We start from the raw sequence: 12,798 nt of genomic DNA on the forward strand, positions 1-12,798 counted from the left end.
GGACGGGTGGTCACCCTACATACAGTCAATAGCCTAACAACGTACTCATCTGGATTGAAGCAGCAAACATTCAGTGTAAAAGTGTGCTTTAACAATGTGTGTCAGAACAGATAACACCATGCGGGTTTTGAACATTTGCTCAACTGTCTAATAAAGTACATGCAAGACGTCTCTGTCAAGTCAAAGTTTGCGGCATCTTGAAAACACCACGCCGATATTGATCCTCGTTTTAGTTCTCCTTTTGTCCCAAAGTCTGCTTGCCATGGTCCATAATGTTTGAATGAAACAACTCCATGAGCGTGCCGCTAGACGTAACGCAGTTGTCGCCATGGTTACTATGGCAGTACGAGCGGAAACCAGGGATAACGCGGATATTATGTCATTGACAGGCGACAAGTGAACATGGACGAGTCATTATTAGGGGTTAAAGCACAAAGTGCTAAAACTTTTGCATTTGGACGGTTATAACACGGTCATTTAGAAAATGGGCGTGGCAAAATTCACGCGAAAGCCTATAAATCCTAAACAAAAACTCAGAACTTAATGAAAATTGGCGAGCATATGTGAAATAACATTGTAAACAAGCATGCACAATTTTATGGAGATCGGACCATAGGTGGCGCTATAACTGTTAAAAAAGCTTTGAAAACCATATATTTCCTATGTTAAATTGGCTGGAAATGGTCTTTTCCATGTATGACGTCAGTGGTTAAATGGTTGCCAAATAAAACTTAATGTCTTTTTATGCATTTGTGCTTAAAGGCCTTAAATGCTTGAACCCTGATAAATGCTGCTTGCAGCTTTGATTTAAAATGGGAATTTCTCTGAAATTAAGAATCTTTGGGAACTTTTGGGATACTGGAAGTACACAACTGCAGGAAATATATCACACTTTGCAAGTGATTTTTGGTTATTTTATTACAAAAATCTTAAATATTCTAGCTTTAAACACCTTACAAGAAAACCTAGACATATTTTTGCATTTTGATTCCCTGTTAACTGTACTAACAAACTGTCAGAATAATATACCCATTTGTTGACATTTAGCGAGAAACCTTATAATTTCAAAAATAAAATCTTATGTCAGAGGTTATGTCTACCTTGAACAATAAAGGTGTCCTCCCTTGAGATCTAGCCACACCCTCCAATGTCACATTGCATCAACCTAAACCATTGTATTATTTAAAGAAATAGTGTATCTTTAATTAAAGGCCATTGTCATGTTCTGAAAGTGTTAACCCATTGAGCACAGTAAATCAAACTAAACGGCCCACTTTGCCTGCATTCACCCTACATTTATTTTTAAGAGTGCATTTACTATTGGAAGCTTTGGCCAAAAAGCCTCTGAAAAGACCAAGAAAAAAAAACATGGGAATGTTCAGGTTCTGAAATATACTTTAATGTAGGACACATACAAAGAATACACAAGGAAAATCATGATTATCCCATTTGAATCTGCCCTTCCACCATATCAGACTCCCTCATCTTTGACTCTCAGTGCCTTCCTCCACATGGTTTCTTGGGGGGCACTTCAGTCTTCTGCCACAGACTTGGAGTAGTAATACCAATCACACCGAGAGCAATTATCGGTCCAGCATTCCCACTGAGTTTACTCTCCTCATCTGAACCCATTCCCAGATCATCCTCCTTCTCATGAACCGCCACCGCACGTCCCAGAATGGAATAAGGCCCAAAGAGCTTGGCGTCTGGAAGCGTCAGGAACTGCCTTATAACTCCTTTCTCGGAAGCAAAGTTGCCCAGGTCTCCAGGATGATGAGGGTGGTCAACGCCGTTTGGATTATAATGAGGACCAACAGTGATGCTGCCTTGACTGAGGTCTCCATACTGATGGATGTGCATGGCACGCTCTTGACGATCGATGGCAGGCAAACCACGGAGGTTGATTTTCACTTCTAAATCTCCATTGGGGAAGACCTGCTTGAAGAGGATTTGCCCAAAGATCTTTGGCTGGTTACGTGGCAAATTGGGGCTGGGAGTTACTTCACAAGTGGCATAGATGATGTTGTCGAACTCCACGACTTCCGGCTGTGGAGCTTCGGCAGGCAAACACTCCTCCTTGTGAAACTCTCCTCCTTGTATATGCAGCACCAGCAATATCAGAGGGAATATTAGGATGATTTTCTCCATGTTGATCTTTAAAGCCTACAATGAAAAGTGGATTCAGTGAAATCATGCCATTGGTTTAAGAAAGTAATATTTTTGATAAAAGGTCAAAGCTTTGTTGCAGGGAGCTTTGAGAATGGAAGTTGCATTAGGTAAAATAGCACAACCAGATTAGTTTGCAATGGAAAAACCATAAAAGAACCCAGACAGCAACCAGACCCGGCCCACATCTGGGCCGTGTGTAATCCAGGTGTACCAGATGTGGGCCGACACCATGTTGCTGTCTAGAAAACTAATTTTTGAATTGCTATGTAGCCTTGTGAAAATAATAAAATAAAAAATTAGCTTATTGGTATTGGATGTGTACCTGTAGTATCTTTAAATTACACTAATAATAATAATAATAATAATAATAATAATAATAATAATAATAAATAAAACTTGCAGATAACACGGATGAATTATAAAAAGCCACTTAAGTGTACACACACACACTTTCATAAGCGTCACACCTGCCAGCCAAAGTTCCTATGATACAAACCAATGACATACAGGTGGATGTAAACACACTAAAATGAGTCCAGGCAAAGGTTCATGGAAATGGAAAAGGTCTAGGGAGAAGTGCCCTCTGGTGGCCATGATAGGGCTTCTGCTGGCAGGAGTGACATTAAGTACATGTACTCTTAAAAAAAAAGAAAATAATGCCAAACTAAGAGTTTTACTTTAAAGTACATTATGTTTTGACAATCTTTTTGTTGAGCTTTAAAGTACACTTAATTTGATCTGTTGTAGCCTTCATGTTATTCAATATTAAATATAAAGTTAAGATTTCCTGATTCTGATATTTTTCACAAGGACAGGTAAAATAAAAGACAATATCTATACTTTTGCTTAAACTAAACTTTTTTTAGTTGTACTAAATCAAGTCAGTTGATGGAGAAAATGGAATGGAGAAAACAAAAACAAAACCAGCCTAAAACAGCAAAGGTGCACTACCGTACAGCTGAAAAGTTGTCCTCAATCCGTGTGGAGCCTGAATATTGCAGTCACAAAAATACTACAACACTTAATCCGTGTGCAGTCCTGACCTGGGGTTGAGAGAATGTTCCTTTTGGTTGCTCTTATAGGAACTCATGTTGAGCTACAAGTTAACCATGATAGTCTGTTAGTCACTCATTAAGTTCACCTGTGTTTCATTTAGCTCCCTTTGTTTGCCTGTTTATATATAGCACTCAGTTTATTCAGTTCTTTGTCTTGCATTGCACAATGTGTTCTCCAGTGTTTTGTGTTTATTAAAAGAAGTACTGCTATAGTTTTTTTTTACGATTGCTATGACAGATTTTTCAATACTTTTAACAATTTTCCAAAACTCTTAACACGGTTAGTTAGCACTACATCCGTCTATGTAACCTATACTATTAACACATTTCTCGTTGCTTTAACACAAAATGCATACAATTAACACAAATTTAAAATGCTTGAACTTCTTTTACACACAAGCTCAAACAAGACCAAAACAATGGATTTTTACTGCCAAATTTACCGATGCTTTAAACAATGTGTGTCAGAACAGATAACACCATGTTCTGAACCTTACAGGCTAAAGTCAAGGTAAACAGCTGTTTATATTGTGAATTGAAACCCAAATATATCCCCTGTATTTTATCCTATTGTTACTGAGAAACAATTATGCAATAATATAAATCACAGCTGATTCCCATCTAGGAAACACACTCAGGTGTTAAGTTTCTTTCAATCGCATGACCATATGGTATACTGTAACCGTACATTCTATAAAGCACTCTGAGATGGGTCTTTTTTTATTGAATTTCTGCAGCAAAAGACCTACAGTAAACCCAACAAAACAAAAATGTAGAGAGGCTTCAAAAGAAACTGCAGTGCAAAACACAATCTATGATCAATACAATATACTGTCTGTTGTATAAGGGCAGACCTGACACGTATACAATAATGCAGTTTCTGTAATTCCATCTGATGTTAGTGTTTTTATGACATTGTGCTATGATTGACTAAATCTTCCTGTTGGACAGCTATGTTACTATGTTAGTGTTTTGAAAAATGATTTGATTTGGAGACATGTTTGCAGTGTTCTGGTAGGCATAGTGTATTATTGTATTTAGAAAATTAGTGTTGGAGTTTGGTTTACAGTGTGTGATTTTGAGCATGAAATAAACTGTTTTGCCAATTGTGTGTAGTAGGTGTGTTGGTGCATTAAGAGTTTAGGAAAGTTGTTAAAAGTACTGAAAAAACTGTACTTGTCTTTGAAGGCAGAAGTACAAATTTCTGAGGGAATGATTCTTCTATGGCATCGATGTTAAAATCCCCTTTTAGTAGATTGAATGCAGGTAAGGTTGGACACTTGTTATTAGGGATGTCCCGATCAGGTTTTTTTGCCCTCGAGTCTGAGTCCGAGTCATTTGATTTTGAGTATCTGCCGATACCGATTCCCGATCCGATACTTAATACATAAAAAAAAGAATAAAGAAGAGCGAAAAAACAGATCCAGGATGTTCCTTATTTTTTATTTAATTCACCTTATTTTAACATTCAACAACTCTGTTAACAAACAGAGCACTTCTGTGAGGTAGCTTGAACAATCAAGTAATAAATAAATTCTTCACTTTTGGACTTTAGTGCAACAGTAAATATAAAAAAGTCTAATATATAAACAAATAGCACCTCAACTTAAAATACCCGGCAGGCATGTGAACAAATAAAAAATAAAAAATAAAAGTGCTACAGTGTTTGCAAAGCCAGTAATGTGCTTTTAGGAACTGCACTCCTAACTCTTACCCGGTTTCACACTGCACTGTTAGCAGAGCGTGCAGTGCGTATTTTTTTTCGCCGCCCATGTTAACAGATTAAACCAGGCTTTAGAGCATTCACACCGCGCGAGACGCAGCACGGCAGTGCGTAGTAGAGCAGAGCAGCAGTGCCGCGATCGTTTCGGCGCCGAGTTTATTTTTGCTGCGCCGCTTTTGCTGAATTAAAGTGACAATACATTGATCATGGCCAAAATACACCGCAGTTTTATCCAAAAAGTGCATTGATGATATCTATTGTGTTTTAAACAGTCAATCAAATGACCAACAGCAATTTAAAAAGAAAACAAATGTCCAAAAACAAACTTGTTGCCATAACAATAAAAACAAAGATGAACAAAAAGTTATATGAAATTATTAATAAAATAAGCTTCTTGACAAGTCTTTTCTCTTAAATGTATCTGAAAAAGAAAAAAGCAATGCCAACTTATCCATTATAGAGTAGGCCTACTCTGTCTGTAACCTGCCCTACACAACCTGCGGTTCAGCCGCGCGTGACAAAAGCTGCCAGTGTGAAAGCAAAACGCGCGTGTCCTGACCCTGCTCACCATATGAACTGCTCCTGCGCTGCTTACACTCTGCTAACGCGTGCAGTGTGAAACCGGCGTAACTCTGTGCCACCGCATAACTATAGATGTGTTAAAAAATAATGAGAATATATATACATATATATCCGAGTCCTGATCGGGAGGTAACGTCCGATTCCGATCGAGTCTGAAAACACGTGATCGGATCGGGACATCCCTACTTGTTATTTAGATAGATACAGTACCTAGATGTTTATTTCTTTTTATTACTTTTGTTAACTTTAAGGTCCGACTTTAATATTTCATTTTGAATACAGTTGATATGTGCAAGGTATATACCAATAAACATTTTGAGATCATGCACTCGGGACAAATTTCTTTTCAGTTAATGTGACCCATCCCTAATTTATCAAAAATGATCCTGGATCTTAAAAACACATGATTTATTAACACATCACACAAACATATACCACAGCATATTTAACAGACCCAAAAGCACATAGATGGGCAATGATGAGTAATACTCATCAGTTCACTCAATGCATGTGTAAAGTTCAAAACAACTAGAACATGTTGTGTTGACATGAAATTTTATGAAAGTTGAATATCAGATATCTTAATGAACTCTACAACATATTACAAATGGGACTACAACACATGCAACAACAAATAGGCTAACAAAAATTCAATAAGAGGAACATTTTAAATGGTAACCATATTGTAAAACTTTTTTTCTGTCTGTTTTCTCTAAACACTGTAGATGAACTTAAATTGTGTCCATATTTTAAAGTGTTATATTCTGCATCTACATTTTAATAATAATAATAATAATAATTCGTTACATTTATATAGCGCTTTTCTGGGTACTCAAAGCGCTTTACATGGAAGGGGGGATATCCTCAACCACCACCAATGTGCAGCATCCATATTGGGCCAGAACGCCCACCACACACCAGCTTAATGGTGGAGAGGAGACAGTGATGAAGCCAATCAGTATATGGGGATGATTAGGAGGCCGTGATGGACAGAGGCCAAGGGGCAAATTTGGCCAGGATGCCGGGGTTACACCCCTACTCTTTTTCGAAGGACATCCTTGGACTTTTAATGACCACAGAGAGTCAGGACCTCGGTTTAACGTCTCATTGGAAGGATGGTGCACTTTGACAGTATAGTGTCCCGATCACTACACTGGGGCGCTAGGACCCACATAGACCACGGGTGAGCACCCCCAGCTGGCCTCACTAACACCTCTTCCAGCAGCAACCTGGTTTTCTCAGGAGGTCTCCCATCCAGGTACTAACCAGGCTTGCTAACCTCTTACAATAACAAAGGTGTAGGTTGATGACGCATAAGCGGAATTATGGAACTTGTCGTCATTGCCAATGAGAGACAGATATCAGAGCCACATGCGAGTCCTGCGGATATAAAGGAATAAGGACATTTCATTCTACTGATCTACCCGCAAGTGTTGAATTAATACTCACAAATACCCCTTTTCCACCAGCATGAACCAGGTGCCAGTTCAGAGCCAGAGCTACAGTATTGCCAGTCCGGAGTTGGTTCGTCTGACGAGCTCTCTAAGATCCGGTTTGCCAAACACAAGGTCACTGTATACATCTCATGTTGCCCAGCAATGCTAGCGTGGCAGCGCCAAACACAAACACACCAGGCTTGTTCGAGATGGTTCGGCTTCTCGCAGACCGATCGGCTCATGACATCAAAGCACGGCGAAAGCAATCCAAAAGCACAAGGACTCGTATGCTCTCCAAACACTCCCGCAGCTCCGATTGGTCCGTGCCGCTATTACTATTGATACTCATGGCTTTGCGAACCTACTGTACATCGGCATCCAAACACGGCGAATCCAACGTGTTCGTGCAGCTCGACCATAACTTGCATAGACGGAGATTACAATCAAGCTGTTATTAGCTCGATTAGCTGCTATTTGAGAAATGGCGGTCACAAGTTTCTGTTCGTCTTGTTGGTCACGGTAACCCCGTCCCCAGGCCCTGACGCAAGCGGTTCTTACTTCTAGACCAGCAATGTTTTGGTGCTACTTAAGAACCACTTTTCCTGGTTCAGAGCTGGTGCTCTGGGTGTCGAAAAACAAAGAACGCATTTGAAACTAGGCTCTAGCTCTGAACCAGCACCAGCACTGCCTTGGTGGAAAAGGGTTAACAAGTCAGTTTATTTGGTGAATTAAACTTGTGAGGTAACGCAGAGCTGTTTCACTTGGGCTGCGTCCGAAACCGCATACTCAATGAGTAGGTACTTAATTTCAATGAGTACTTACTTAACTAGCGCTAAAAGAGTAGGTACTTTATAGCCAGATCTCGTTGAGTATGAATGCGAACCAGACATCTGCCATGTTGACATTATCATGTGACCTACGACGCATTATCACGCGCGCAACAACTTAAAAGATTTGAACGATACGTTTAATTAATCTATCTGTAAATATCTTGATATTGATTAAACTTGCTCATTTTGTGGTCTTTTTGAAGAAACTGCTGCCCATTTATTTTGTAAATATATTTAGGGTTGATAAAGTTCTTATATTTAACCCTACTAATGCGACCCACCGTTTTATCCTTAACGATATTATTTATTTTTATTACGAAAACCCCAAAATTGTCATCTCTTGAATATGTTGTTAATTTCTTTATTTTATATCCAAACATTTTTATCCACAAGCAAAAGTGGCTTACTGCTTTATGTTTTCCTCTTTTTCTTGTTGAATTTAACTCTCATTTCATCCCTCAGGCCTAGGCCTATAAATAAAAAAAAAAAAATTAAAAAATGCATTTTTTAAAATGTATTATAATGAATTAAGAAAACATATTAAGATATTCAACCTTGTACTAGGTTCTTTTTTCCTGTGTAAAAAATCTCATATTATGTATGCAAACCTATGATATATATATATATATATATATATATATTATATATATATATATATATATATATATATATATACCTCATAACATCAGTAACTCAACAGCCCTACCTAGAACGGTTTTCCTCAGCGTTTGTAATGTCTGCACAAAGGGCAGCTGTGCGAAGATTCGCCTTTGGAGAAAACTGTTGATTTTATACTCAAAAAATTTAAGTATCATTAATATTAAAAATTAATATTACCCCAGAATGAATTGCATTGCTATCCCACCCCAAAACATACAATAATAACAACGATAAATGCTGACCAATACTTAATTATATTACTTTTTACTGAAAATTATATTCAATTCAATAAAACAAACAAAATGTAATGTATGTCATATGACATAACTATGCAGGATTGAATACTCTAGATGTGTATATAATGAACATATCTACATTTTCATTCAAACAATTAAATAAAACATTAATTAAATAATTATATTGTATTTACTGACAACAATGAGAAATATTAATAAAAGAATGAATGAAAGTCACCATCACACAATAAACAAATGCATATACAAGTCAACACATGAAACAAAGCTTTATTCAAACTACAATCATGTATGTAGGCTGAAGGCGCTGAGGTTGTTGCGTGTTGTGTTGTGCTTCACAATCTGAAGCAATAAGGGCAGGTGGAGTGATGCAGGGTCTCGTAAGGGCAGGTGGAGTGATGGAGGGACTCATCCATGGCACCATCTCCAGGATTCAGCTCTGGTCTCCTCATCCTCAGTGCTCAAACCAGCCTGCTGACATTTCAGATTCTACAAAATGCACAAACATAACACAAAAGCAGTCATTTTAACCGCACAATGTCATTTGATTTCAGTATTATTTAGAAGACAAAACCGCTTTTTTCACAAATGCCGCCATCATCTTCCCTTGCAGGTCCTGCTCCACCACAAAAGCTGTGCAGCTAATGCACAGAAATCAAGAATCAGAAAAGTGCTGTAATAGCTCTGTTTGAAATTACAATAATTAAAATAAACTACTGTCATGAAACAGAGGTCCAGAGACGAAAAGCAGGTACAGTTCTTTTAATAGAAACAAGGAAAAAGCCGTACAGGCTGATAACAGAACGTCACTTCTCAAATAATCAAACAAAGGTTTCGTTCGCAGCTTTTCTCAATGTAAATAGAACACTGGATACAGTACAGAAGAGGTAACTCACAGCAGTTGAAAACAGTGGCACAGTATTATTCAGCAGGACCAGACAGGACAGGACAAGACAAGGTATTCCTACAGAGCAATAACAGCCGACGTGCATCACAGAGAAACAATAATCCGACAATACAGACACGAAAGAGAGAACTAGATATAGCGAAGACAAAAGTGAAAGATAGAGAACAGGTGTGTAGATGGGATGCGAATGAGAAACAGCTGAGGGCGATGAGGTGAAGCGTTAATGAGTGTGTGCGTAAGTGTGTGAGCAAGGAGGTAGTAAGGCGTAAAACAGCCAGCAGAGGGAGACAACGGAAAGAAAAAGAGAAGGAAAGAGCCAGGATCATGACAGTACCCCCTCCTCAAAGTGCGCCCCCTGGCGCATCTGAGGAAGAGGACTGACGGGAGCGGATAAAATCGTCAATAAGCGAGCGGTCCAGGACGTCCCGGGAGGGGATCCAGCATCTCTCCTCAGGCCCATAACCCTCCCAATCGACAAGAAATTGATGGCCCCTCCCCCTGGGGCGCACATCTAGTAATCTGCGAACTCGGTAGACGGGCGAACCCTCAACCCGGACCGGAGACAAGACAGGACGAGGAGGAGCGCGAATAACGGGCTTCAAACAAGAAACATGAAAAACTGGGTGAACCCTACGGAGATTGGCTGGCAATCGGAGTCTGACCGAGACCGGACTAAGGACCTTAATGACGCGGAATGGTCCAATGAATTTGGGAGCCAGCTTACGCGAAGGATACTGAAGGGGAAGGTTAGCATTTGAGAGCCAGACTTTCTGTCCGCGGACATAACGGGGACTCTTGATGCGCCGCTTATTAGCGGATCGACGCGTCACAGAACGAGACTTACAAAGGGCGGACCTGACTATTCTCCAAGTTCGTTTGCAACGTTGAATAAACGCCTTAACCGAAGGGACCTTAGACTCGGTATCAGAAGCGGAGAAAAGGGGAGGTTGGTACCCCAAACTGCCTTGAAACGGCGACAGACCGGTGGCCGAGGCGGGAGCGGAATTATAGGCATATTCTGCCCAAGGAAGCTGTTCTACCCAGGACGCGGGATTACGAAAAGCAAGGGTGCGTAACAGACGTCCGATAGTTTGGTTTGCGCGTTCAGCCTGACCATTTGTCTGGGGATGAAACCCGGAGGAGAGGCTGACAGAGGCACCTATGAGGCGACAAAACTCCTTCCAAAAGAGGGAGGAGAACTGTGGACCTCGATCCGAGACAACATTCTCGGGAAGACCATGGATCTTGAACACATGGTCAACGACAATCTGAGCGGTCTCTCTGGCTGACGGAAACTTAGGCAACGGAATAAAATGGGCGGCTTTTGAAAAGCGATCAACGACCGTGAGAATTACGTGGTTACCCTTGGAAGAAGGGAGACCAGTAATGAAGTCAAGGGCAATTTGTGCCCATGGACGCGACGGAATAGGTAAGGGTCTAAGATACCCTGCCGGGGGTCTGTTACTGATCTTGGTCTGTGCGCAGATAGAACATGAAGCGATGAAGCGACGAATGTCTCGCTCGCGGTATGGCCACCAAAATCGTTGTCGAACGGCGGAAATTGTGCCTCTTACCCCTGGATGAGCGAATAACTTAGACGAGTGACCCCACTGAAGAACGGCGCGGCGGGCGGAGGGTGGCACAAACAAAAGTCCCTTAGGGCAGAGCCTCGGCGTCTGAGTGTGAGAAAGGGCTCGTTTGACTAAACGTTCAATACCCCAGACGGCCGCGCCAACTACCACCCCACGAGGAAGAATTCCCTCATTAGTTGGCACGGTCTCTGAAGAAGGAAACTGGCATGATAGTGCGTCAGGCTTTAAATTCTTGGACCCCGGCCGATAAGAGATAGAAAAATCAAAACGCGTAAAGAAAAGAGACCAACGAGCCTGACGGGCGTTAAGTCTCTTGGCAGAACGTATGTATTCGAGATTCTTGTGATCGGTCCAAACCACGAACGGAACCGCAGAACCCTCAAGCCAGTGTCGCCACTCCCCCAAAGCCAGACGAATGGCCAGAAGCTCTCGATTACCTACATCATAATTCTGCTCGGCAGGGGTTAAACGATGTGAAAAAAAAGCGCAGGGGTGAATCCGCTCATCAGCTGAAGCGCGCTGAGAGAGGATGGCCCCTACCCCGACCTCTGAGGCATCGACCTCGACAATAAACTGCTTCTCTAAATCAGGCGTGACAAGAATGGGAGCGGAAGAGAAACGCGATTTGAGAAGATCAAAAGCTGCCTGGGCAGCTTCAGTCCAGGAGAATCGAATCTTAACAGACGTGAGCGCAGTGAGAGGGGCCGCAATCTGACTAAAACTTTGAATAAAGCGTCGATAAAAATTAGTAAACCCTAGAAAACGCTGGAGGGCAACGCGGGACTCTGGTCTGGGCCAGTCTGTAACAGCGCGAACCTTGGCAGGGTCCATACTGATTCCCTGGGCGGAAATAATGGAACCTAGAAACGAGACCGACTGGGAGTGAAAGGTGCACTTCTCGGCCTTGACAAAAAGACGATTCTCAAGGAGTCTTTGAAGGACCTGTCTTACGTGTTGCACATGAACTTGGAGATTAGGAGAGAAAATCAAGATATCGTCAAGGTAAACGAACACGAAAAGATTTAACATGTCTCTGAGAACATCATTGACAAGAGCTTGAAACACGGCGGGAGCGTTGACCAACCCGAACGGAAGAACGCGATATTCAAAGTGCCCTAGGGGTGTGTTAAATGCCGTCTTCCACTCATCACCCTCCTTGATGCGGACAAGATGATAGGCATTACGAAGGTCCAGTTTTGTGAAGAATTGAGCCCCCTGCAGGATCTCAAAGGCTGAAGACATGAGCGGCAGCGGATAACGGTTCTTAACAGTTATGTCATTCAAGCCTCTGTAATCAATGCAGGGGCGGAGCGAACCGTCCTTCTTCTTCACAAAAAAGAAACCTGCCCCCGCAGGAGAGGTGGAGGGAACGATAGTACCTGCATCTAACGAATCGGAAAGATACTTCTCAAGAGCCTTGCGCTCAGGAACCGAAAGAGAATAAAGCCTTCCACGAGGAGGCGTAGTACCCGGTAGAAGCTCAATGCTGCAATCGTACGGCCGGTGGGGAGGGAGAGATGCGGCCCGGGAACGAATGAAGACCGCCCGCAAATCGAGGTACTCCTCAGGAACACCGGACAAATCCCCTGG

At 41.4% G+C, this 12,798-nt stretch overlaps 1 protein-coding gene and 1 long non-coding RNA gene across 3 annotated transcripts in view; one reads left to right on the forward strand and one right to left on the reverse strand.

Moving 5' to 3' along the window:
• The window catches only part of LOC308700356, a 209,854-nt gene that overhangs the window by 140,147 nt on the left and 56,909 nt on the right, over positions 1 to 12,798 (forward strand). The gene's annotated exons all lie outside the window — the stretch shown is intronic.
• LOC308700480 (extracellular superoxide dismutase [Cu-Zn]-like) lies at positions 1,380 to 3,319 on the reverse strand. 2 transcript variants are annotated; one of them, XM_081382113.1, is made up of 2 exons: positions 3,126 to 3,319; positions 1,380 to 2,163 (listed from the first exon to the last, which is right to left on the reverse strand). In XM_081382113.1, the coding sequence occupies exon 2, from the start codon at positions 2,146 to 2,148 to the stop codon at positions 1,495 to 1,497; it is 654 nt and encodes a 217-aa protein (XP_081238239.1). In that variant the 5' UTR covers positions 2,149 to 2,163; positions 3,126 to 3,319; the 3' UTR covers positions 1,380 to 1,494. The 2 variants fall into 2 exon arrangements, with proteins under 2 accessions (XP_081238239.1, XP_081238240.1); XM_081382114.1 differs by having other exon boundaries at positions 3,121 to 3,319.

This window comes from Scardinius erythrophthalmus (assembly GCF_964197995.2).
Source record: "Scardinius erythrophthalmus genome assembly, chromosome: 1".
Lineage (NCBI taxonomy): Eukaryota > Metazoa > Chordata > Actinopteri > Cypriniformes > Leuciscidae > Scardinius > Scardinius erythrophthalmus.